We start from the raw sequence: 26,125 nt of genomic DNA, 5'->3' as shown, positions 1-26,125 counted from the left end.
TCATGCAAGATGCCACTGGGGAAGTAATCTCCTGGAGGGTTGCCGAAGTGCCTGGCTTTGGTTTTGATTTTCTGAAGTATTCAAGGGTTTCGCACATTGTACGTACTGTTGTCCATCTGGGATTTGGAATGCCCAAGTTCAGGTCCCTGCTCTGCCTCTGCAGTTTGCTGTCACTGTGGGCAAGCTGCTGAAAAGCACCACACTCTTGTTTGCTTTTTCTCTGAATGCAAGGAGAGCTAATAAACTCGTGCTTTCCTTCATTATAAGACAATTCTGGAACTGACTCCTTGAAGTTTTTACAGTGCTCCAAATACACGAATGACAGGGTCTTAGGGAGAAAGAGTGCTTGCATTACTGTAGCATATATTGAATATTATGGGTGAGATGAAATGTACACTGATAGTTTGGAGTGTTTGAGAGGAAACAGGAGAAGGCGGCCTCCTGGATTTTTCCTTTTCTAGTATTCTTTGTAGTGTTTGAGAAAATTCAGCTGCTCTTGCTAAAGTACAGAAACCCAGCTGAGCCAACATGTAATGGAAATGTTTTGAGAAAATTGGTGGAGAGGAGAAGGTGGATAGTTCAGCTATGAAGTAGACACATGTTTCTAATTGCCTATTTCCACTTTGTACTCAGTGAAAAATATCAGAAGGCATCAAAGGAAATTATGTCTGTACTCTGACATAAATCTTTATGCAAAGTGTAATTAGCTGTCAGTAGCATTTGCCACCATTGAGTACCTGATTATAATAATTGCTTGACATCTTTCGTGAATGAGTGCTGGAAGGAGACGAGACACACCCTTCGCCACTGGTTTTTAAGTTGTTTAATGCAGAATATGGTGGTGGCTTGGGGTTGCCAGGTTTGTTTCTGCAGGGGTCACCAAACTTTTTGCTCTGATATCCTCACAGACTCCCCTTTCCTTCCCGTTCCTTCCAGCTGTCAGACCTGATCTCTTTTTCTCCTTCTCTCTGTAGCTTTTTCACTGCTCCCATTTCCTCCCTCACCCTTTGTCATTTGGCCCTCCCTCTGAGACAGCCAGCAAGAAGGAACTCTCTCTGCTGAGAAGGAAGAGGGACCAAAAAAGAGCAGTAGATGCAAAGTTCGGCGTGATTTCTTTCTGTGTTTCAGATAAGTAACTGTGTTGGAGGAGATCCCAGGACTAAGTAAATGTATGTATAACCCCCTTCTGAATAATAATTTCCTTCCTTAGTTGAGACTCAGTCTCTTGTTTTTCTCAGTCTCTTGTTTTTCTCCAATGTTTCACAATATGTCTGAACCAGCTTGTATGAGTGTTTGAAACCCCTTCCTCTCTCCCCGCATCATGTGGCAGGGAGCAGTCCAAGGGCAACTCCACTGAGACCCATTGCATGATAACTTTGTCCCTTTAAAGTCTTTCTACCTCAGAGTTCAGTAACAGTAAGAAGCTCCCCAACCAGGCAGGCAATATTCTGCTTTAAAAGCTGTTGTGATCTTTGCCGTTGCTGATGCACCCATGAGAGTCAACCTGTGGCCAGGGCTCAGGATGCTGCTCCGAAAGAGGAGGCCAGCAGAGTGTGCTGGCATGGACAGGACAGTGCCAGCCAGGTGTGTGTGACCCTGTGGACTGCCTGCGCAGCGGCACGGATGGATGTAGAGCTCATATATCTGTGTATGTGTGCCCCCAGACACAATGCTGATCAAGTTATTCCTGCAAGGGAAAAGTAGTTAAGTGTATTATTTTCTTCAGTCTGGTTGCTAATTTATTCCGGATATGTTAAACAACATAATTAAACACACACACACACATGCTAAAAACTCTTGTTCTCTGTCAGAAGAGAGGGAACGCGTGTCAGACCTAGCCTTCAAGCTCTGTTAGTTTTAATTTGAGTTTTGGAATTAGTAATCAGTTTTGCTGGAACACTGTTGCAAGAAATAGATCTTAGCATGCATGGGGCCTGGGCACAGTTTCAAATGAGTATTTGTTAAGAAGCAGCCATTCCCTTGTCGTGTTATGGTACATTACATGAGATTTATTTCCATTGTATTAAAAAATGCAAGCCCAAGGGGAATGTTCTCTCTTCTTGTTGGCTGAGGGTGATTCTGAATTCTGTCTGATTTTTTTTTTTTTTTTTTTGGGGGGGGGGGGCTTTTAATTAAAACAATGGGATGCAAAACTCCTTCTTTTTCTAGGCTGTTGTTACAATGCCAGAAGGCCAAGTGACTTGAAGCACCAAGAACGGTGATGACACTAAGTAAAAGTGTTGTATGGGGCGGGAAGGGCTGTATCACCTTCAGCATGGCTGGGCTGTGTTTTTCACATGTGAATGATTCACAATAAAAATCTGAGGCTTTGCTCTTACTGGAGCCATCTGCTTTCTTTGTACTGCACCAGGAACATATCTGATCTACAGATAAGTTTGTCTGGTAGAAAAGAGCCCTTTCATCTACTACTAATACTACAAAAAAAAAAACTATGGCATCCAGCGACTTGAAAGTGAAGCTAAGTGACTTCAGGCTAGAGATCAGCACAGTAAAGTTAATTAACTGTGGGAGTGACTTGCCCAGGGCTTGTGGTGGATTTTCCAGTGCGAATTTATGAGAAGGTACATCTTAAGTGGAAGTCAGGAGCTAGGGGCAGGAATCGCTGGATCAAGTGCAGTGGCATCTGTCATGCGAGATGCCAGAGGAGGTGATCGCAGTGATCCTTCTTGCCCTTAAAAGTCTGCTAGTACAGAGCTTCACCAGGGGCTTCTCCTTTCATAAGGAAAGCAACAAAAGGGGAATTATAGCTGAGGACAGTTAAATTTTTGATTTCATGAGGGCAAGTGTGAATGAAGGGTGAAAACTAGTGTCGACCTTGAATTCTATTTTGATCCAGCAACATGTAATTTTGTGGTATTCCAGTCTGGAGCATGTTCGAACCCCTCTTTGTTAATGTGTCTAAAGAAAAGGGGCAATTCACTCAGGAAAAGTGAGTATTTCACACGTTGCAGATGTACCTCAATGCTAACACAGTGGCTCGCTAACAGCTTTGCTCCTTGTCCTCAGGGAAGACTCAAAATTGAATTTGTAGCAGTGACAGCACTGGTTTTGGATAAACCAGCTGGGATTTGACGAATAATCTTTCCCCAGGCATTTCCAGCTAATAAGGATTTTGTCACTGTGACTTCCCTCAGCTCTGGAAGCTGCTGCTCCACAATCCTCTGGGGTAGGGGGGAGGTATTTCCTTTCCCATACACTCCTAAGGCACCACTTTGGATCGGGAGACTAATGGCAGTCCATGTCGCTCCTTCACAGGAAAGGGCCACAATGCTTGCCCCCGGCTCTGCTCTGACGTTGGAACAGGGCTGGCAAACCACAGGGGCAACGGGAAGCCTCCAGAACCCGAAGAAATTTAATAACCAAGACTTCCACCGCCTGCGAGCCTTCTGTCTGAGCCAAGGACTACTTTTTGAGGATACCACCTTCCCTGCTCATGTCAGCTCCATCGGTCCCAACCTGATCCCAGAGGATAAGCTGCGGCGAATACAATGGAAGAGGCCAATTGTGAGTTATGCCAGCTGGGGTGTTTTGTAGCCATGCTGCTGAATGGGAGTGCTGATGGCCAGGGGCTAAAGGCCTTCACCTTGGGGAAGGAAATCTGTGCTAAGCAGGGAAGTAGACTCCAAGGGGAACACTGGGAGTGCAACTCTGCAAGGAGGGATCCTTGCTGTGGATTGTGTGGAGGGAAGATAACCTCTGTTAACATTGATGATTTCATTTGGTACATTTTTGTAGGAAGTTTGTTTCCACCTGTGAACCTTACTAGAACTAGTGTTCCCACTTTGATCTGCATCTAGAGGACTTTGCACAGACCTGAAAAGCTGTCAAATTCTATTAAAGATCTCTGATGTCTGTAGTCCAAGCCACTGACTCAGCAATACCTATTTTAAAGTAATTGGGACAAAGCATGAGATGAAGTATATTTGTCTGCTGATTCCCAGTTGCATTTTAATAGGCGGTTGTCATCATCTGGCATATGGATGTTTAAATTGGGAGGTGGAATCACATACTCAGCTATTTTATCCTAGGACCTAATTCAGGGAACCTTTCCACGGTCAGACTGCGCTGTATAACACTGCTGTGTACCATTTGCTGCTGGTGCAGCTGCTGGATTAGCCACGTGCTGCCCTTTTGCTGGGTTTTGCTGAGCACACCACTAGTGCCTGGGGACTTTGGCTTCCCTGGGCTGCAGCAAACCAGTTCATCACCCTGAAGGCAACGCCTCAGGGTGTAGACAGTAACTGAGACTGTAGAGACAGGACAAGACAACCAGAAAAGATTTATTTGGATGGTAGATGCAAGTACAGCAATGAGGGTATGCTGGAGCTTGGCGATGCGGTGGCTTTGGCATAGCAACAACAGAGGCTGCTGCCAGCATGGATGTTGAAAGCCATGGCTCACAGAAGGGAAGCAGGCTAGCCCAAGAAGCCTGCATAGCTTCTGAATGTGGATGCCCAAATGGAAAGGCAGGAAAAGCCAGCCATAGAGTAAAAGGAATGTGATGTGGTGAAACATCAGATGGAGGGGATGCTGCAGCCTGGACACCAACAGGGCTATGGCTGCAGTGTTTTGGTGATGGGGATCACCTGATGACTTGAAGCTTGAACTTCTCACTACCCACTGCTGCAGCAGGGCCTGAAAATGTCAGAGAAATTGCAAGTGCAGAGGTACAGGCCCTTCCAGTTTGGGTCTATGCTTTATCACATGGCTTGGTAGGTGTGGAGATGCTGGGTGCAGATGTCTGGGTGCCCTCTGTGGGGCTGCTGTGAAGGGATCATTCTCCTCTGCAGAAGCCTACTGCTGGCTGAATGTCTGAGTTTCTCCTCAGGCAGCCTTTAAATCTGGGTCCAGTGAGAATGCAGATGGTGCTGTGTTTTTTACACCAGCACTCTGCTTAGAGGTTTGCAGCAGGTGGGGATAATCTCTCTTGAAATAGGGGTTATAGTAGAAGAGTAACTAAAAAATGCAAAGGAGAGGAGTTAGTTGCCACCATTTCCAGACTGAGAAAGATAAACATGTGATAACTAAGCATTAGACTCACAAAAGACAAACATGGATATTAGAAAGGACTCAGGGGCATTTTAAAGGTGAATAAACTGGAATAAAATGTTATGATGAGGTTCTGTTAAGTATTAATTATCCTGGTGTTTTTGCTGTTTGGGAGCAGCAGAGGAGTGTAGGATTTTCAAAAGCATACAAACTGACTTAGAAGCCCAGCTACCGCTAATTTTGAGGCACCACAGTGTGGGATGAACAGCTATCCTACTCTAATATCCCGAGAGCTATTTCATGTGCAAAGGGACTGACATACCTCATCAAAAGTGTAACCTGCTGCTGCTAGTGCTCAGAGTTTGTCAGGTGAGGCAGGTGTTGAAGAATCCTTTTCCATTTTGCTGAATCCATGAAGATTAAGCTGATGAATGAAAGTTTTCATGGATCCGGAGTTGGTCACCCAGGAAGAAGAGGAAGGCTGCAGTGTTAGGAGTCAGTGTGTCTCAAACCTGAAGTTTTTTAGTTGGGCACTTTTCACCCATGCAGAAATGTTCATGGACGCTTTGCTCTTAGGTCATTGCAATGCTAACTGTAAGGACACATGATCCCAGGTGTTTAAACTACCTAAACTACTCAGCAAAAAGATACCTATAATTTCCCAAAGGAAGACTGTTTCCTACCTGAATACATCTCCCAGAGAGAGTGTAGTTGCATCCTGCTGAGAGCATGGCCAATTTAACCTATGTGTGTATTTTTCTCAGCCTCCACCATTAGCTCCCTCTGACATTAAAAAATTTGGCTGGAAATGTACCTGTGACAAAAATGGTGTCTTGTTCCTAATTATCTCTTAGCCTGTGTCTTTTGAGTCATATAGTATCTGTTAATTTAAGTGGCAGATAGCAATTATAACTGCTGTCATTGTTCCAGATCCAATCGAGCAGTTGAGCAACATGCTGCTTCTATTTTACCTTGTACATTGTCAAGAGAATTGCCAATTACATTCAGAGTTTGGAGTCTTCATATTTGGGGGTAATGTATAAAATAGGGAGAAAACAGCATGATTTTCAGACAGCAATAGTCAGTGGTGACAGTCAGAAACAACTTATTTTGACTTGTAAAGTGATCTGATTTGATATGGGAGTCCCTAAAGAGGCAGGTAGATCAGGAGCACCAAGACATCATTGGAAAAGTCACTTTTCCCAGCTGTGTAGTAGCTGCAATTTCCCGTCAGATGAGGACTGCTCCAGGCTGTGTTTTCAGCCCCTCAGTCTACACCCACTGAAATGGGTGCAATCAGTAACAAAGATTTTGCATGTGGAACATCAAGCATTATTAGAGGTGGGGCTAGAGGTACCAGATACAGCAGGAGCTCTGCAATTAACTGATCTTTTGATTCACCCACAATTTGGAGAAATGGAAGAGAAGTTCTATTTTAAACTGAACAAAGTATTTTCTATAGCTGAGCTTTTCTAAAGATCAGACAAAGGGAAATTCTCCTTGAAGAGTTATGTCAGATTTTAAAAACTGAGATGCTCCTTTAAGAAATATTCAGAACAAATTCTTTCATTGTTTGGTGCTTTTCCTTCACACAAGCAATCGAGTGGAACAGAGGAAGTCGCAAAATGATTTGTTGCTGTTGAATATGTGGTTTTGATCAATTAAAGTTTAGGCTAAAGATTTCACTCTGTTCTGATCATAGTGCGTGACACTATACAGATGCCAAAAGAAACTTCTCTTTTGCTAACAGTGGTTATATTTTCAAACACAGTATGTGTGATGGGAGAGAGATTGCCACGTGCGCAGCAGTGCCTTGACCCTGCACTAGGGATAGCCCACCATTGTGCTTGGTAAGGTGCCCATTATAAACATTAAGGATAGTCCCTGATCTTCAGTGCTTATGCTTTAAAAAAAGGCTAAAACAGGCAGAGGGTGAAGTTGCTGAAGATTTTTCTGAATGTCTTCAAGGTCACAAACTACTGGTCCTGCAGCTGCTCACTCTTCATCTCCTGGGGACCCTGGTGCTACCTTATGGAGGGAAGGATTGCTGAGCAAGAGCTGTGGTAAGAGGGTCCATCCCCAGTTTAATATAGGCTATGGCATGCCTATGAGGCAACCAGAAGAGAGGGAAAAGCTGCAAGGTGGCCAGTAGAAGTTTAAGGTTCAGCATGAGAGAAATCCCTGAGTGCCTCTGATGTGACTTGTGGGAGGGTGCATGGTGAAAGGACTGTCTGAAAGAGCGGACGTGGGTTTCCTCTGCGTGATTGCAGTTTGTTCATAGCATCAGGGCATGGGCTTCTGGCTATTTGCCTCGTGTGTCAGGGCAAGGGAAGCATTAGGGTCTAAAAAAAGTCCTTGGACAGAAGCCACAGAAAGAAGCTGCTTTAATGTAAACTTGAGCAAGGGAAATACCTTGTTCCCTTAGCAGAGACTTAGGGAATCATGCTACTGCATTTAGCATCTAAAAAGCATTGGGGAAAGTGATACAGTTTGGGTCAATGCTTGTTTGCTGGGAAAAGTGATTCATTGTTTGATTCATTAATTTGCTCACATTTTTTCCTCTGTCCCTTCCCAAAGTAAATGTAACCTTCTTTCATTGACAGAGTGCCTATCATGATTCTGCACTGCTTTTGGTGATTATTTGTTTATTGGCGTTTTATTTGATTCCCAGAAATTTCCAGGAATTAACGTCAATGTTAAGGAATTTTGAACCCAGGAGCTGACTAAACCAAAATGGACCCTTTAAAAAAGTCATTCTGAGATTAGGATCTTTCCAGACAGATAAGCTGAGCTGGAGTTCTTACTTCATCACCCTTGGCCTGTCTGTAGCTGGAGGGGAGAAAAAGACAGATTTTATTCAGGCAAGAAATCAGACAACAGTTTGAAGTTGACCTAAAAACTTAGCTCTAATAGCACAGGCAAAAAATGAAGAAAAAGCTACCAAAAAAAAAAAGGGGGGGGGGGGGAGGGAAGAAATGTTTATTGTCACATGAGCTGCTTTAATAAAGCAAATTACGGGAAATGTGTGGCGATGAGGCATAGTGCTGTCCTGCACTACCTGCAGGTCCGTCACCATGGGGCTGTTCTCCAGCGTGAGCCAAAGCCGCTTGCCAGCTGTTCGTGGTAGAGTTCACAGCTTCAGTATTTCCCAGGGGCCACAAGGGCCTTGGATCCTGTTCAGTACTTTTCCTTGACGAAAATCAAAATCAATTCACCTTATTTTTGAGTGTATGCGTGCAATCAGCGTAATTGAATGGGAGCAGCATTTCCAGGCTGCCGTTGTCTCAGCCCTTGCCTACTCAGCTGATTGCATCTGACCTCGACTTCAGAGTTCATATCTCTGGGCCGAGGAAGCTGCAGTGCGTCACCATTTATTACATCTGTGTTTCTGCACAGGCTTTAGGTGAGAAAGGTTTATTTCCATAGTATCTCCTGGCTCTGTTGATTTTTGGAAAGGGCTGGTTGTGGGAGGGTATGCAGGCATCCTGGGTTGAGGGGAAAGCAGTGCTCCTATGATGGTCTGCTGACACCTGCTTCCCTGTTTCTCAGGCTGGGGAGTCAGCTAGCAGGTTTATATGGCTGTGGTGGCCACAGGGGAATAGTTGATAACACTTGTGCCACTTTGAAAACTTTAGCTTGTACTGTATGGTCCAAGCGGGAGGTTTCAAGACCTCTAGGGAAACTGCCTCTCAAAGGCTTAGGGTAGATAGGGCTACATCCCATTTTTACCTCCTTTGCATTTACCTCCTTTGTTTGCAGTTGTTTTCTAGCACTGAGCCACACAAAGCAAACTGGTTGCAGGTAGAATGTGAGCTGGTTTCTGTTTCTGCTGGTTGTTGGACAACAGTCTGTCCTCCAACAGGACTTTGCTCTCACATTTGTGGACTCCTGACCTGTGCAGAGTCCGAGAACCTCATTCCTTCATTGCGAGAGCAAGCTAGAGCAGAGCATGTTTTTTTAAGCAACTGAGGCATTTGTATTGAAAACAGGCAATTAGGAATTGAGCTATTCTGCTGTAAAGTAGGGAATTGAGTTCTTGTGGTGCAAGCAAACCCCTTGAGATTAGCCTGTTTTTTTCTGTCTAAGAGAATGTCAAAAAAAAAAGCAGAATATGAATTTTTTAAAAAAAAAACAACCACCAAAAAAAGATTAGGCAGATTCAAGGAAACAGATTCCCAGTTCCCTCGAGGTCTAATAGACACAAAACTATGCACAGAGCCTCCAGCCTGGAAGTCCTTTAGCCCCCAAGTGATGAAGAGTGGGAGCTTCTTCTGGAGACTTGTTCTTCCTTAAAAATTCCAAGCAATTATAAAAAGAAATTTAGTGACAAATGCATGTACAGTGCGCTGTCCTTCCACCTCTCAAATTAGTTCTGTATCTTGCCCTTTGGATAAACAGTGCTTCTGTAGTAAGACCATTCTTTAGAGGATGAACTGGTTTGAACTTGAACTTCTCTTTTATTTTGAATACATAATGAAGTCTTCAGTGGGCCACAGAAAGCGAGCGATGATAGCTTTGGCCTGGGGGGATGAGTTCAGGCAGAGTGCTTGACTTGCAGCCCATATGGTTGCCTTCACTGCTGGACTCGTACATACTCTGAGAAGAGGTCATGTGCCTCCTTGAGCGCTCTCTTCTTTTCCCTTCCAGCTAAAACTGAAAAGTCTCGGGGAAAATGCCACAAAGCCTCATCATAATTTCTCAGTGAAACAGGGCACTGCTTCTGGACAGACTTACAGTTAAATCTGTGGTTTCTCTATTTGTCGTGCAATTTGAGCACTAGTACATTTGTGTAGCGGTAACTATGTGCTTAGCTGTATTTTGCAATAATGGACAAGAGTTTCTGGTGTTCCATGACTGCTGTATTCTTGCCGTTTAAGGAAGGGGAACTAATTGGAGACTTCCTTGCCTCCCTTTCCTTCCAGTTGAGAAGGTCTAGATCTCCAAAGCGCTGCACCCATCACAATTATGTCCTCTCTAAGCTCTTTCAGAAACCCTGTGCGCTTAGTTCAGGCTCCATACAGCATCCTTCAAGGGAACAGCCATTCCACCTCTGACTTCAGGGGTTTCACTTTTCCAAAGCTCTTCTGAGTATCTGGTCTTGCAATTCCCCACCACTGCCCCCTCCTGCCTTTGCTTCAGCTTCTGCTCGTGCCCTGCTCTTCCTTGGCTCACACCCAATGCTCCGCAAAGAGCCCACGTTCTGTGCAGTGCATCCTTTTGAAGTGTGCCCATGCAGCCTCTTTTTCTCAAGCCTGCAGAGAGGTGGCTACACTCAGAAGCACAAACCTCTCATTAAAACCTGCCCCGCCATTTCTGTCTGCAGTGCACACAGCAAGGAGGACTGCTGTCGTTTCAACCAGCGACGCTGGTGTCAGCTCAGCATTTGCCATGTGATTTCTGCTGAGCAGCCCCTTTTCCATGGCTAGTTGCATGCTCTATGTTGCTTTCCAGTTATTGCCCCCTAAGTCTGTGGGGAGTACACCCCACTGGAAGCAGAGCTTAGTGTGTGGTGGGTGGGGATTACAGTGAGAGTGTTTCACTTCAGCTTTTGTTCTCTCTGATAGCCACAAAATCATCTGTGTGCACAGTCAAGGCGTGTTGGCTGGGGCTGACTTCAGATCATGTCTTTTCTTTTTCTTTAGACAAAATTGCCAGTTTCTCTCAGCAAGCAACCTGCTTAATGACTCAACTCATCCCTGTTTGCATACTGAGGAGTCAAACATCTTGGTGGGCAGTAGGGTATTTGCTGAGGCATCTAATGGGCTGACTTTTCAGCTGGTCTCCATAAAGGCTAGCAGGATCCACAGTGCACTTAAGAGCTTTATTGTCCCAGCACAGAGCAGAGCATGAGCCCTTTCCTCAGGAATCCCAAAAGAGGTGCCGCTTGGAGCAGCGACGTTGTGTTGCATCTTCTCCTGACAGGGAAACTTCTTAGAGGGGTTTGATCACCGTAAAGCCATTTCAGAAAACTGACAGCATTTGCTAATGCTGAGCTCACACAACCGTGCGAGTCACGACTCGCACTGTGCGCTGGTCTCATTTTTGTGCAGCATGTCAAATCAATTGGGGAGAAGAAATGCCAGGGCCTGCTTAAGGAAGAGCTGCTGTATTATTTTTCTTACTCAGATGTTTTTTTTCCTTTTTATCTCTTAATTTTCTTAGGTGTGCAGTGACTTTCCTGTTTAAGACTGATTGGTCTTTCAAAACAGAGACTTACCCAGTTGCAATGTGCCAAGGGTTACTCACAGGGGATGCTCGGGCCATTGCTACCTTAGCTCTCAGATATCCCAGACCAATAGCAGATGCAAGTGGGGGAATGGTTCACATTTCTGTGTGCAAAGCCAAGCTCTGAAGTGTTTCCCTCTTCACTGCCCAAGCAAGACTCTCAAGGAATGCAAGGAAAATTCTCCCTGAATTAAAAAGTCAGCCAGGCCTATGGGATTTTGCAGCCAGAGATTAAGCTCTCTTTCTATAGCTTCCTCACCCGCGTGATGAAAAGCAGCCCAGGCTGATCTCTATTAGTCCTGCATGGAAACACAAAAGACTCGGAGAGTAAAACGTTCACAGACCCAGTGCTAAGCTGAAGTACAGACCCTGCTTCACTTTGCATGGAAACCTCTTTGTTTCTGCCCTACTGTCCCCCAGGAAGCTGCATGATTTCACAGCCAGGCTCAGAGCCCTCTCTGAAAGGTGTTGGTAGTGTTAGAGAAACCCAAATGAAAACTCAGTGGGCGCCCAGCCACAAGTCCCTATCCCTAGGAATAGCTGAGCAGACTGAGAAAAGATACTTGAGTATCTCCTCTGGTTCTGTTGGACAGGCAATGAAGCATCAGGGCTCAAGAGAAATAGTTTTCAGCTGTGGAAAAGATAGGCAAGCAAGGGTCTTCAAGGGGCAGGAACACACTGCTGGTAAAGGCTGGATACTCACACTGCTCTTTGCATTTTCTTTCCTCCAGGAACTTCAGAGAAATCCTTATTTGATCAAAGATGGAGTTAGCAGATTTGATATCATGCAAGGAGAAATAGGTAAGGTCATATTCCCATTTTGGAAAAGATTGGCACAAAGCAATAACCTGTGATTGCATTGCTATGTTCTGAGTACTCGGTGGGAAGACGTGGACCATAGTAGCTGCAGTAAACAATTAGTGCAGGTTAATCCAGATTCACACAAGTCCACACACAATTTGTTGCAGATACTTAAAAGGATTTCTAAAAGGAGCAGCTGTAATGCCTGTTACTTATATACGGTACCTACCCTCTGTGTATATAAGGACAAGCATAGAAAGGGAGATCTAACTGAGATCAGGCAGATGCTTCAAGTAGAAGGGTCAAACACAGTTCTTGGGGTAAGTAGGCACATCTCCAACATGCGTAGGATGGAATTTTCTTTTTGTCCTAATGTCTTCATCTGACTCTCAGTGTTTTCTTTCCTGAGGATATTTCTGACCATCTTCTCTGATACTTATCCAAACATATGTCTGCACCCTGTATCAGTTCCATCTTTTTCTTCTGGCCCATAATGATGTTTGTCTTTGGGAGAAGCTCTGCTCCCACATAGAAGGAAATGCCTTCCCATTTCTCATCCCACTGAGAGGTTTGAAGATTTCCTAAACAATGTTCTAGACTTATGGTCACGTTAAGACTTGCAAAGATGGGAGGAGCATGAAAGTAGAAAAGGATGGCTGGGTGGCATCAGGGTTCCCAAAAGACATTGCTGGTGAATACTGGGTAGTGGTTCAGTGTTTGGGGGGAGGAAAGAGAGACAGAATAACATTGTTTTCTTTCAACAAGCTGGTTCTTAGATGTCTTAGATGTTGAAGCCCACTCTCCTAAAGAGTTAGTTATGGTCTGCAACAGTGAGTAACTGAGTGCACTGGATTCTTCCCTCCCTTGAGGTGACTGCTGGATGCTGGCTGCCCTGGGCTCCCTGACACTGCAGAAGCAATTTTTGGAAAATGTTTTACCAAAGGACCAAGGATTCCAGGGTGATTATGCTGGGATTTTTCATTTTCGGGTAGGTATTCTCTGCTGTATTGGTACTGCTCAGGTTTGGCTGGTTGGATTATATAGGGGTCCAAACTGCAGTCCCAGATCTCAACATCCTTGAATGCATTGGTTCTTCAGTGCTGACTCCCAGTTCAGGATTTTGCAGAAAATCCCACATTTTCTAATGATTCCTTGTGCTTCAGGTGGTACAATCATACTTCAGGGAATTCGAAGCCATTTTCTGAAAGTTAGCACTCCAGAGGTACAGATACCAGCTGCTCAGATAGATTTGTGTACATATATGTTTTGGATGGTATTCTGGTGTCTGCTTTGACTTGGAGTTTGTTATAGCTGTCAGCACACCTGTGTTCTTTATCTATTTGGATTCATTTGCTGTTTCCCCATATACTTCACCTTGCCCTTTTAGCTTGTGGAAATGGCTTGAAATTACAAATCCTTGGACACAGATCAGAGGAACAGGCTTTCGATATTTTGAAAAGAGATCTGTTTCAGAGAGAGGAGCAAGGCTTTTTAGTAAGTCTCACTTTCTACCAACTCTTGAAATTCTCTGAATCTCCGAGGAGTGTGACTGGGATAGTAACTGGCAGGCCCTACTTGCTTATATCTGAGTTGACCAAGTATCTTCTGGGAAGCTAAACTGAATGTAGAGAGAATCAGTATAATCTCAGCCAGTCATCATTCTCCCTTTTTTTTTTTTTTTTTCACAAATCTGTTTCATCATGCGCAGTTCAGTACCAAGCAGAGGGCTCTGGCAGTGAGACTACTTTGACCCCCTGGAGCTCTCGTGGAGCAGCACCAGGTGTATTATCTTCCGGGCAGTCTAAGTTTTGCTCGGTTCCTTTGCTCCTCAGAATGCCACATGTTTCTGTCTTGGCCCATTTCCAGTATGCAGAGGTGCATTGTATGAGATAAACCAGCTGAAGGGACACCAGTCCGCTTAAAACACATTAAAAGGATGCAAGCTAGATTGACTTTCATGAGAGCTTTGAAAAGATTAGTTAGGAGCATTCCTTAAATCTTAAGCAGTATAAATACCTTACAGTATTTGAAAATGTTTTCCCTGTGATCTCATCTGCAAATCAATGCAACTGTTTCTGGCTTTCCTTGAGCAACAAACCCCTGAGGAAGCTACTCTGAATAGAAATGCTTCTCGGCAATGCCTTTCAATTATTCCATCAAAGATATTTTACTGCCATCCACAGGCTAAGCCACCAGTTCTCAGTTCAGTGAAGAATCGCAAACGAGGCATATCATATGCTATTATAAAAATTTTAGCTTATAACTTTTGTCACCTTTTCGGATCTGGAGCACGTTGCCTCTCAGGAATACAAAGGGCTGCTCCAGTCTTCCTACACAATACTGACTGTTTGGCTGCAAGAGTAAAGGGTGTTAAGCACTCCATCAGCTGTAGTTAAGATGGGTGACGTTTTTATCTAGAGAATAATTACAATGACGTTATTTCACCAGGAATTAAGTTAGTCCTGTGTTTGTATAGTAATCGCTTTCTCTGCCACAGAAACTCTGATGCCTGTGAGGCAGGGTGTGCCATACATTGTGACAGTGAGCGGCAGCAGCTCAGCCTGGGAAAAACAACAAGAAATATTCTGCAGGGATTATGGCACAGGGGTTATGGCACGGTGCATCAAAGTTAGTCCTGTGTTTGTATAGTAATCGCTTTCTCTGCCACAGAAACTCTGATGCCTGTGAGGCAGGGTGTGCCATACATTGTGACAGTGAGCGGCAGCAGCTCAGCCTGGGAAAAACAACAAGAAATATTCTGCAGGGATTACAGGGGGTTATGGCACAGTGCATCAACTCAAAACAGGGGAGATATGTCCTGAGTGTTAATGTCCCTGCTCTCAGGAAGAAACTTCAAAGAAATCTTTAAAGGCCCTAAGTGGTCAAGATCTCAGTTTCAGGACACATCCAAAAGGTACCTTCTAACACCATGCAAAAGAGAGTGGTTGAAAGGCATGGGATTCTCACCTTGCTCAATTCCAGAACTGCATTTCTCTAAGATCCTTGTTAAGGGAGGGGAACAAAGGAGGCAAAATAACCACACAGTATTCCCCCTCTGACCAGCAGCACCTTAGCCATGTTGTTGTCATCTTGCAACTGTCCATTTCTTTTTCTCATCTTCTAAGCCCAGGAAAATAAAGTCCTCATTTAAAAGGCTCACTACAAATGTGGAAGTGAAGAACTTCCTTCTTTGCAGCCTGCCTGAATAGGGATTATTTGTTTCATTTACTGTCATGTTCCCAGCTGCAGTACTTTAAATCCTGAGGGTATAAAGAAATTTCATTAAGCCAAATTCTCAAGGCAAAAAGTGAAGGCATTGGCCCTCTCTGAAGGCATATAGGGGAGAATGGCTTCTCCTGTACCGCTCTTGCACTCTCAGAGCATCCTAGGACTTTCCATGAGGTTTCTCATTCCCATTGTGGCTTTTCCTGTCCTTGTGAGCTCAGATAAAACCATGATCTGAAAGTCTGCGGCAGTCAGGACAAAGTGGTTCTCTTTATCCAGCTGAAGAAAAATACAGTGCTGCATTCAGAAGGCCTCCAAGCTTGAGCTCCCTACCAAAGATGACCAAGGATCTTGGCTTTTGGAAAAATGTCACTCAGCGGATTTCAACTGCATTAATCCCCACACCTAGTTCCATATTGTTCTCCTTGTTTACCTGTTGTGTTTAAACATGAAGCACCATGGGGAGGTGTGGCTGGATGTCACACCTTTTCTCTGTACAGACCTGCTGTCAGGTATTGAATGGTGACAGGAGGTGTTAGGTGACTGAAAGGACAGCTCCTTTTGGACTGTTCTATTGCCTCTCTCTCTTTTGTGTGGAGGACAGCCAGTGGCAGACTTTTCCTCAAACCCCATCCTGCCAAAATGAAGCAGAGGCCTCAAACTACTCCTGGAGCTCAAGTTCGGAGAGTCCAACCCTGCCACCTCCTGCCGACACTAAGGTAGGAAGTGAGAGACTGGGGTGAGGCAGAATGTAAGTAGGATCAAACCTGCTTTCAGCTTAGCAGACTGTAAGCTGCTTTGCTGCTGGGCAGATCTGGTCTTGTGCTTTTCTAACCGAACAGCTCATTTTGGGGTTTTCCGTTGACCAAAGCTGTTGAAATAAAATCATGCTAGACTAAATCTATTGCTGGCATACTTCCACTGGAGTCCTTAGCATTACTGCAAATAAGAGCTTGGCCTCTTATGATTGTGAATCATGCTAAGCTACATTAATCTGCTAATGACTCTGGAAATGGCTCCTTTAGTTCATCCCCACAGATCTCTCTCCCTATCTTCTCCCTTGAAAGATTTCATCAGCTGGATCAGCTGGAGAAACACCTGCTCTGTCCACATGCTGGAGACACCACCTGCGTCCTCCTCATCTACCAAGGAGATGGATAACACCTCAAAACAGTCTTTAGTCACTACACTGTCCCTGTCCATGACAACACATCAGAGTCTTAATTGAAACACAGAGGAAAGAAAATCCAGAGGCTGGATCTGGACAGAGGCTCTCTGGCCAAGAGCTGTGCTGCAGGGGAAAATCTAAGTGCGGCTGAGGAGTGAGGCTCACTGAACCATCTGTGTGATTGTTCTTTATCATCTTGAATGCCTGCTATCACCCAAGAATATTAGCATATTTCCCATGTTGAATCTTTCCTCCCACTGATGGCAGGACTATTTATATTCCCAAATGACTTCCCCTGCCACTGGGAAATCCAGTCACTTAGTAGCTTGTTTAACAATGTGGACCATTAGCCTGAAGCAGTTCAGGAGAGGACTTGCATGTATGCATGCTTTAGATTAATTCCTGTGCTATTTCAGGAGGCTGTTGCTTGGCATGAATATTAGTTCTTAAAAGAGGCTCATTCTTTTATCTCTCTCTGGTTTTTTTCTTTTTCTTTTTTTTTTGTTTCCAGTTCTGGCAATATGGAGACTGGGTGGATGTAGTGATAGATGACCGACTGCCATTTCTAAATGGAAGATACCTGTCTGTACAGCCTCGAACATCGAATGAATTCTGGCCATCCTTGCTGGAAAAAGCATATGCCAAGTAAATATACCTGGTCTATTCTTCTACCCAGTGCTGAATGGTTTCTATGAGTGCTTTCACCCTCTGCTTTACGCAAAGCACACAGGAAGGAGTTCAGGCTAACAGCTGTGTGTGTTGTACTGTGCTTATGCAAGGAACAGTGGCTTCATGCAAACACAGGGCCAACATAATCTGGAGGTGTTGGTCTCAGGTTGAATACCTAAATGTACCCAGTCCAACTCTGGGACATTAATGCCCGAGAAGTATAATGAACAGGGCAATGGCTGGTGGCACAAACGAGGCTGGGCATCTCCTTACTTTAAGCAAACTTCTTTACCTCTGTTTTCCTTTTCATATTTTCCTCTGTTTAAAACTGCAGACTCTAAAAAGGGATTACTTCTGTTTACGGTTGCTAGTCAGAGGTCATGCAGATATTTGGAGCAGGCAATGAGACGAAGCATGAATTAAGAACCTGCTCAGGCACAACACATGCACTCCTGTGAGTCTCTGGTCAGCTCTCACTTCACACAGAGAGCTCTGACTCTTGGCTGAGATCTCCAGAGTACTGCAGGGTTAATAATGATTAATAAAGAGACAACAATTTTAAAAAATCCTCTGAGGAGTAAAAGGATCAAAGTGTGGTCCCTTAGCATCTGTAACATTGCCCATTATTAAATACACTGAAGAGAAATTTCTGTGCTAGGGGTAGTACAAAAGGCTAGAACTTGGTACATGTGCCCTACGTACATCAAGCTGGTGTAACGCTTGCAATGCAGTAAAGAGGAGCTGAAGAAGAGAGCTAATTATTTTGGCAGATTTGGTCAGGAATAAGCAAATGTTAAAGCAGCATCTGAGTGACTCAGGAATAGGATGTATTTTGCCCTGAGATATCTCAGAAAAGTTGACTCAGGATTCAGTATCAATTTGCTGCATAAGATCTTAATTACAAAGCAAACCAAACCTCTATTAAATTAAAGTTGCAAGCGATGCTGTTTGAGGTTCCCATTTGAGAAGTTTTTCCCCAATGCCCATGACAAATTCTTTTCATCAGTGTAGGAAAAGGACAACCCTTCAAAATACAATTAGCTGCAAACTTCATTTGATTACATTCATTAAATACAGTGTGTATGATGGGGTTTAACAGCATGCTCTACCTGCTCTAAGTACAGCATGTTCTAGCTTATTTGCTGTCTCAATAAAAAGCACACAATAAAAACAACAAGGACTGCGTTGGCAATATTATTATCCTATTATTTCACTCTAGCAGAGTGAATTGGGAGCAGTGCTGAAAACTTGTTTCCGTCTTGCCTTGGGAGCATGAGCAAAATACCTTCATCTCCCTCTTCTTGCTATTTCTCATTTGCAAAAGGGATACTGGCTGTTTTTGTGAAGAGTCATGACAAAATACAATGTAGAAACTAACAGTTCAACTCCGTTTGATCTGAAACATCTATTTGAACCAGGCACCCTTGGCTCCCTTCCTGCTCAGAAGAAGGAAACTAGGTACTTCAAGATCAGATGCAGCTCATCTCCCTAAAATGTCTATGTTGGCATGAGATGGACCTTATTATTTTCCACTGTTTGTAAATGGCTCTAGACAGCTGCCTCAGATGTGGATGAATACATAGGAAAAAGTCCCTCTTTGCCTCATTTGTTCCACAAGGCATGTCTTGTGTCTGGCCTTGTTTTTCAATCATGTTTCCTTTCATTATCTGGCCCCAGTGCCTACACACCCCAGGCTCTCCTCATATTCACTACCTCAATGTGCATGTCCATTTGGAAGCCATCACTGTACATTGTTTATTAAAACACAGTGCTAAGACTAATTAATTTTTCTTTTTCTTCCACCCCAGGTTGCGGGGCTCCTACCAGAACTTGCATGGAGGCTACCTTTCTGATGCTTTAGTAGACCTCACAGGTGGAGTCCAAGTTCAGTTTTCATTGAAGGATCCCCCTCCTGATCTGGAGGAGATACTGAAAGCAGCTGACAAATCCCAGTGTCTGATGGGGTGTAGCACCTCAGGCCCGGTGAGTCACAAGGCTGGTAGCATGCCTTTCTTGGTTACCGTGTTTCCATAAAGGTTGCTCTTTTGAGTGAAAAAGAGACTCCATAATCACTCTGTACAATAGTTACAGTTTACGAATGCCTAAAGCGATCTTGGCAGCAGAAAGTAGGTAAGGTTTTGCAGTAAGGAATGTAAAGGCTTTTCGGTAGATGTAGATGGACCGGTCTGTCAGAGAGGGGTCTGTGGCTTCTGTTCTGGCTAATTCCACTGCGATGGAGTGGTATCCTCTTGCAGCGGGGCTGATTTTAGCCTTATAGCTTTGTGATTGATTCTAGGAAGGCCAAAATGCCCCTTTCTTCTGCAAGAGAATGTTATTATTGCATTGTGATTTGCAGGGTACTGGTATTAATGCTGGGAAGTTGCAAAAGGCTTTGTGACGTTCAGCAAGTATCTTGCTAAAAGGTTGCCAAGGCTTCCTTTGTAACATGTAAGGGAAGACTGCAAAGTGTGTGACATTGTTCCCGTAGTGCCTGGTTCACTGGGACGTGAACCTCAGCTGTTGCAGACAAGGCAAGGACTAGCCCCTCAGCTCAGGTGGCTGATGTTGGGTGGTGGGTGGCAGGGAAATTCTGCCAGTGGTGCAGTCCAGGTCATTCTCCAGTTGCAGCAGATCTGGATCACTGAAGAACTAGCAAATATGCGAAGACCTGTAGTTTTGTCAAATTTACTGGCCTGCTTATAGCTGCAGTGGGAACTACAGTGACATTCCTCTGGAGCCAGCGTATCTGAGATACTTCTGTAGTCAAAACCAAGTCTCTTTTTCTGCCACACCAAATGACAGTTCTGGGAGCTGATGGCCATACCTTTGCAGTGTGGCAGACAGCTAAAAGCTGTGCTTTCTCCCTTCTGCAGCTGAGGAGGAACATAGAGCTGAGGAATGGGATTGTACAGGGTCATGCCTACACCATCACAGGAGCTGTGAAGGTAAGATCAGGGACTTGTTCCTGCCTGGTGGTCTAGTACTGGTGATCAACTACAGGGCAGTCACACTGCTGTTCCATTCAGAGTAATTTTGATTAGCTTCACATTTAGGAGGGATTGTTGAAAGCACATAGTTCAAATTCCAGGAGATGGAAGAATTCTGGCACAATGGGAAGAGGGAGGATATCTGAATCCTATAATTTTTTCTAATGGAAAAATTCAACTTAAATTCACTTTTATTTTGGGACACTTCAACAGCAAATACAGCAGTTCTGAGGATTTTCATTCCGTGCTGACTTTTAAAAAAAATCACTTTTCTGTTTCAAATGGGAATAGAAGCACTGGCTGAAATTGTGGGATTTGTCATATGATGCAAATCTACATTTGTTCATCTCAATCACAAGCTGCCAAAAATCACTGTGTGAAAAGTAAATAACTCGCTTGTTCAAGAAGAGCATTTCTCCATCTTTTAAAGCTGTTCTACTGATGCAGAACTTTTCCTGGCTAGATATTAATATTGCTGATCTGAAAACAGGACCAATTTATCACACAGATCAAAAGAAATGGAAGGTTTTTTACAACAAGTCAGAACATGGCTTACTCCAGTAAGCTGTAGTGCACAAAGGGAGAGTTTACAGTTAGCAAGGCCAAGAAAGAAACCAAACAGTGGCTATGCTATCAAGCAAGATAGCTAGAGCACATTTTAATCTCAGAGCCTAAAATACTTTGGAAAGGGGACATTGTTTTCCCTAAGCTATGTTCTTCCTTCTCCCCTTCTTTGTTGGTTTCCTGTATGAGCTTGGCTTTGGTTCATGCCTCATGCCATGGCATGCTTGGGGCCATTATCACAGTCAGTGTGCTTCTTCTTGGAGGACACTTACTCGTAGCCAAGAGGCTCCAAAATGGAAGGATGGGGGTTGCCAGGCTCCAGAGAAGGCCCCAGCTGGCTCTCCCCAAGACAGGGGTGGAAGGATCCTGAATCCTATGGGAGAAGAAGCAAGCTGTTTCAGCTTCCTGCTGCTCATGGTGTGTGCAGAGAGGAGAAACAGTCTTTGCCCCACCTTATAGGAGTGCCAAGGCATGCAGTGAGGTGTCCCATGGGGAAATGATTTGAGGTTGGCCAGGGCCTGGGCCTTTGCCTGGGAAGAGACTGCCGTGGCATTTGTTTCCAACGCTGCCTGCGCGCATAAGGAGAGCCAGAAACAAAAGGTTTGCTTCTCCTTTCACTTCCACCACTTCGGCTTCACTGGCGAAAGTGAGTTTCTTCTGACTTAAACCAGTGACAGCAAGAAGAGAAAAGCACCAGAAAGTTCAGCTGTTGGAAACCACAGTGCTGTAGATACAGAGCCACAGATTCGGTTTATCATCATCTCTCTGTGCTGACTGTCGACATTCACTCCAGGCAGTCTGGTGACCTCATTCCTCAAAGTCTCTGCCTTTGCTGACTCACAGCACCAGATGTGCAGAATTAGGCACTGGACTTTCCCAAGGCCGTTGAAGTCATGCCGTGTGGCATGAATGCTGCTGCTTCCCTCTGTGTCAGCTATTCGCTGTCCTCTGGAGAGCAAAACGGGTACAGTTTTCTCCCACATGTCGTTCCTTTACAATGTAGCAGAAGGCACTGATTTTTAGCTGCAGTCAAATGAGATCAGAAGTTAAACCAGGTCTCTAAGGTATAGAAGAAGATCCATTTTATTACCCATCCCTTCACTGAATATCACAATTGTGAAAAGCTATGACCGAGTTTATTTTTCTTTCTTCTTTACAGATACGCTACAAGAGTGGCTGGAAACATATCATCAGGATCTGGAATCCGTGGGGCCATGGGGAGTGGAAGGGGCCGTGGAGTGATGAGTATGGTCTTAAAGCTTTAATCTCATAAGGAGAATCACTCTTTTATAGGCTTATTGTAGAGGATCTCTGCTTTTCACCCATTGTAATGAAGCAGACATTTCTAAATGAATTAATTGTAAACATTATTTCCATCTGCAAAGCAACTGCCCACAGAAATCCAGGGAAAACTAATGCAATATTGGTTTTATATGTACTCCTTACTAGGCCTAGCTCAGGTATCCCTTTTTGTCTATGAGTACATTTTTCCCAGTGAGTAATTCCAGATAAGTCATGGATTAAAGAGTTGTTAATACCTGGAGTAAGCTCTGGCCATGCCCCTAGACGCTGGCTGGCTGCTTCTATTGAAGCTTCTATTGAATATTCCTGCAACAATCGTGCATCCACCTTCTTGCTCCTTCTTTCCCTCCCGTGAGTCTGAATCTGGGAAGAGGACTGCCAGCAGAGTCGATGAGAGTAGGGCAATATTTTTATGCAATATTGAACGCAGAGAGACAAAAAGGGTCCTTGGTTATTGCAAAGGCAAAGTGCTGCTGGATGGTTTGAACTGATCTTTTGGATCCTGCATGCAGCTTTGGAGATGCAAAGGCCACTTTGCTGCTGTGTGTATAAGCTAACTTCTCTTTTCTGAGGAAAGGAACAATACAGAGGAATACTGCAACAGTGTTTTGTAAATAAATAGACGTTAGTTTTCCTGGTGGAATTGCATCAGTGTTTTCCTGACTAGAGAGATGTTCATGTGTCGCTCTTACATGATTTAATAGCATCCCACCTCTCCCTGTTACTAAGAGCACTCATAACCTTTCTACTGAGAAAAGTCAGGCTAGCGGGTTGCGTCGGAATGGGTTGGCAGGTGGTGCAAACATGTTTAAGGCTGGGATAATAGCTATCTGCTCAGACAGCATCCTCCCATTTTTTGGAAGAGTGAACTATAATCCTAATGGTAATTGAAATGTCAGTAGAGCACGTTCATAGGTAAGCTGCATAAATCAATAAATTAGTGATTCATGCTCTGTTTATTTATCTTACACTCTGCAGAAAGTACAATTATCACTTAATTATAAACATGCTGCTTGGAAACAACACATTTGACTGGCTAATGTGCCCTCTACACATCGATGTAATATCAGCACTTCAGAGTGCTGTGTCTTTGTACCTGACTGACCTCTCTAGTATGGGGACAGGTGGCCAGGGCTTGGAGGGAAGAGGCAGGATTCCCCAGCCCAGGGTGGGCAACTCAGACAGGCACAACGAAGGCACAGAGCTCTGTTTGCTGGCCTTGGCTATGAAGGTAGTGAGCACAGTCCTGTTCCCAATGTGCAGTTTGCTCACCCCTCCTGATCTCTCATGACTTGACAGGCTGGTTAGAGGAATGGGCTGGCCAGAGGGATGGAAAATTGTGCCTCACATCTGCTTGTTGATTTGTTCTTGTTTGCAGCTCTCCTCAGTGGGACCATGTTGAGCCTAAATGCAGAGAAGCCCTCCTCAGAATTAAGGATGATGGAGAATTCTGGTATTTCCCTATCAATCCTTCTGTCTACTAGGTTTTCTGTTCGTCATCATTATGAAAAAGGAGTCATTTAGGCAGTTCTCTGCTCTTAGTGGTGGCTCAAAGCACCCTGTGTTAGCTGTGTGCAAACAGCAAATTTGGAGGTTGTCCTGACCCCATAGTTTCAGAGGAAATAAGACCTGGAGAAATAGAGCTGGCCGAGATTAATTAACAAGCTGGTGAAAAAAATTGAGAGAAGTAAAAATCAAGCTCCCTGGGACCTAGTCATTTTGTCACACTGCCCTTCCCCATAAAGTGCCTAGCTTGAACCTTGGACTGGCTGGTGCCCAGCTGAGCAGGTCATAGAGCTTGTGCACTTGATTGCTCTGCAGGTGCTTGTGGTTTTTCACTGCCTCTGATTACTCTTGGATCCAGTTTAGCCATGTGTGAGCAATCCTTTAGAAAAGCTATTATTATTCAGAAATTGCACGCTTGCCCTGTGAGGCTCTGAGGAAAGCGGGGGACCAGCAGGCTGCCCTGAGATAGATGCTGCAGGCTTGAGCAAAGCATCAGTGTGGGGCAGGACACTGCCGAGGGGCAAAGCAAGGTGCAGTGGCAGAGATGTGCTGGAGATAGCAGGGCTGAAACCTAGGTACTGCTGAAAATGCCCTGTAATTTCTCTGGGGCTTTAGGTGCAGTTAGGGCAGCCCAAATGCATCGAGAGCTGACCTCTTCTGCAAGCTATCAGACAGCTCAGCTGCAGCCTGCAGTGCTCTCTGTAATCCCCTTTTAAAGAGATGGGGGGTGAATGTGAGTACCTGACTGGTGTCTCAAACTGAAAGGTGAGATTTTCTCCATCTCTGCAGGATGTCCTGTGAAAACTTCCAGGAGCAGTTTTCCTGGCTGTATATATGTAACAGAACCCCAACGTTTCTGGACTTTGGAGATCAGAACAGCACAACGTGGTCCATGGACAGGTACATCGACCTGTGGAGTCCAGCCCTTGCTCCAGGCAGGAAGAACTATTCCCCAGGTAATGAACAGTCACTGCAGTCACCCAATCCTCTCCTCCTCTCCACTGGTGCTTAAAGTTCTTACAGTGAAACATTCACTCTGAGCACTGAATTGCCGAAATACTGATTGCCAATTGTTAATGCCTGCCCTTTCCCATTACAACACCTACTAGCTAAAGAGGCAGAAACAAAGCAGCAGTGCTGGCTGCTGACTTAAAACAGGAGACTTGTGATTTAGAAATGCTGAACTCTTTAAATCAAAATGTGCTTGTCTCTTTTCTTTCACCCACTTGCAGTAGGTGTTACTGGGGACCTCATCAGAAAATCTGGTCTGGCAAACTGGTAGCTGATTTTACAGAACAATAAATACTCTGAAATTAAATGGATATGAAATGAAAGAGTTGTGCTACATAGTTCTATTTTTGAAGGTAGAAAAGCCTTTGAGCAGATGAGCCCATTGGTTTTACTGCCTCTGCAAGGACTCTTCAGGCATCGCAAGCTTCAGTTATTAATAGTATCTTTTTAAAATATTTTATCTTATCTTAACTTAGCTTTTTTTACAGCTGCATCACTATTTGGGCTCTGTGTTTTTTACCTAAGATGGTGGCCTATGGTCAGTGAAGGAACTTCTGTTTTCTGCAAAGCTGATCCTTGACTTAGCAGCAAACAGGTTTCAGCTTACAGGTTTCAGCCTCCTCCTCCTAACCTTGATCACCACGTCTCAAGGGGTGATAAGAAAGCAACGTCTGTGCTGCTGCACACAACGGGCACTGGGACTGAGCGAGGAAGTGCAGGGGCTGAACTGAGATGGTGTGGGCAGAGCCATTTTCCTTGGAGCTGTGTTTTCCACCAGCCCTCTAGTAAAGCTCCTGTCCAAGTACAATTGGGCTAAATTGCAGCTTTCGAGGCCACCCAGCACAGTTACATGGCTTAAAGTCTGGACTGGTTTAAGCAGATGCTGCCATCTCAGACCTTTTTCCCCAGTTGGAGTGTTTTACTGCTTTCTTATCAGGGATGCTTCCTGTTAACCAAAACCTTGGCCAAGAAGAAACCTTTTCCCTCTGGTGCTCAACATTCTGCCTTGTCCATCACAAATACTAACAGGAAGGAAGGGGAGGATAGCTTTGGACCATTTTGTCTTTTTCTTGTATGTGTTTATGATCTCCAAGCCACAGTCCTTTTCAGCTCAGCCATTGGGTCAGATGGCTGATTAAGAGTCACTGCTTTTCTGCCTTTGGGAAAGCGTGCTATGTAGGTGAAGCAGATGTAGGGGGGCTGAGAAATCTGCATGACTTTTATGACTTTGCCAAAGATTTCTAGAATGATTAATGCACAATTAGTTTAACTCCAGATGCCTTAACTGGTAATGTAGAGACTACAGTGCTCTGTTCTATTGAAAGGATCTTGGAGCGGTAACTACCTGTTCCTCTGGGTCCATATAAGCAAGATCTTACACAACAGGCTACTACTGGGACATCTATGTGGCTACTATTAATCTACTAATGCTTTCTCAGCAGGTGCAGTTTCAACAAACCCTCAGTATTTTTTCAAAGTGCCAGATTATGACCCAAAAACCTATAACGTAGTCATTTCACTCATGCAAAAACATGCTGAGGATAGGCAGGATGCAAAAAACCTGAAGATTGGCTTTTTCATCACCATGGTAAGCACAATCAGATATCATGTAGGCACTGTTGTTTTCTGTGTGGCTTGTTGTACCTGTACATGGAAG

At 44.4% G+C, this 26,125-nt stretch overlaps 1 protein-coding gene across 1 annotated transcript in view; it reads left to right on the top strand.

Annotated features, from left to right (window-relative positions):
- Positions 1-3,288: 3,288 nt before the first annotated feature.
- Positions 3,289-26,125, top strand: part of CAPN13 (calpain 13) — a gene marked incomplete at its 3' end in the record, with an annotated part of 37,597 nt that continues 14,760 nt past the window's right edge. Inside the window, exons 1-10 of the mRNA XM_009699899.1 lie at positions 3,289-3,525; positions 11,967-12,036; positions 12,906-13,024; positions 16,941-17,074; positions 18,907-19,081; positions 19,972-20,043; positions 21,809-21,894; positions 23,330-23,404; positions 24,247-24,413; positions 25,947-26,056. Of these exons, the coding sequence (XP_009698201.1) occupies positions 3,289-3,525; positions 11,967-12,036; positions 12,906-13,024; positions 16,941-17,074; positions 18,907-19,081; positions 19,972-20,043; positions 21,809-21,894; positions 23,330-23,404; positions 24,247-24,413; positions 25,947-26,056 (1,245 nt within the window). The remainder of the gene's footprint in view (positions 3,526-11,966; positions 12,037-12,905; positions 13,025-16,940; positions 17,075-18,906; positions 19,082-19,971; positions 20,044-21,808; positions 21,895-23,329; positions 23,405-24,246; positions 24,414-25,946; positions 26,057-26,125) is intronic.

Source organism: Cariama cristata, unplaced genomic scaffold (assembly GCF_000690535.1).
Source record: "Cariama cristata isolate BGI_N322 unplaced genomic scaffold, ASM69053v1 scaffold6625, whole genome shotgun sequence".
In the NCBI taxonomy this organism is placed as follows: Eukaryota; Metazoa; Chordata; class Aves; order Cariamiformes; family Cariamidae; genus Cariama; species Cariama cristata.
This window is presented reverse-complemented; position numbering and strand designations above follow the sequence as displayed.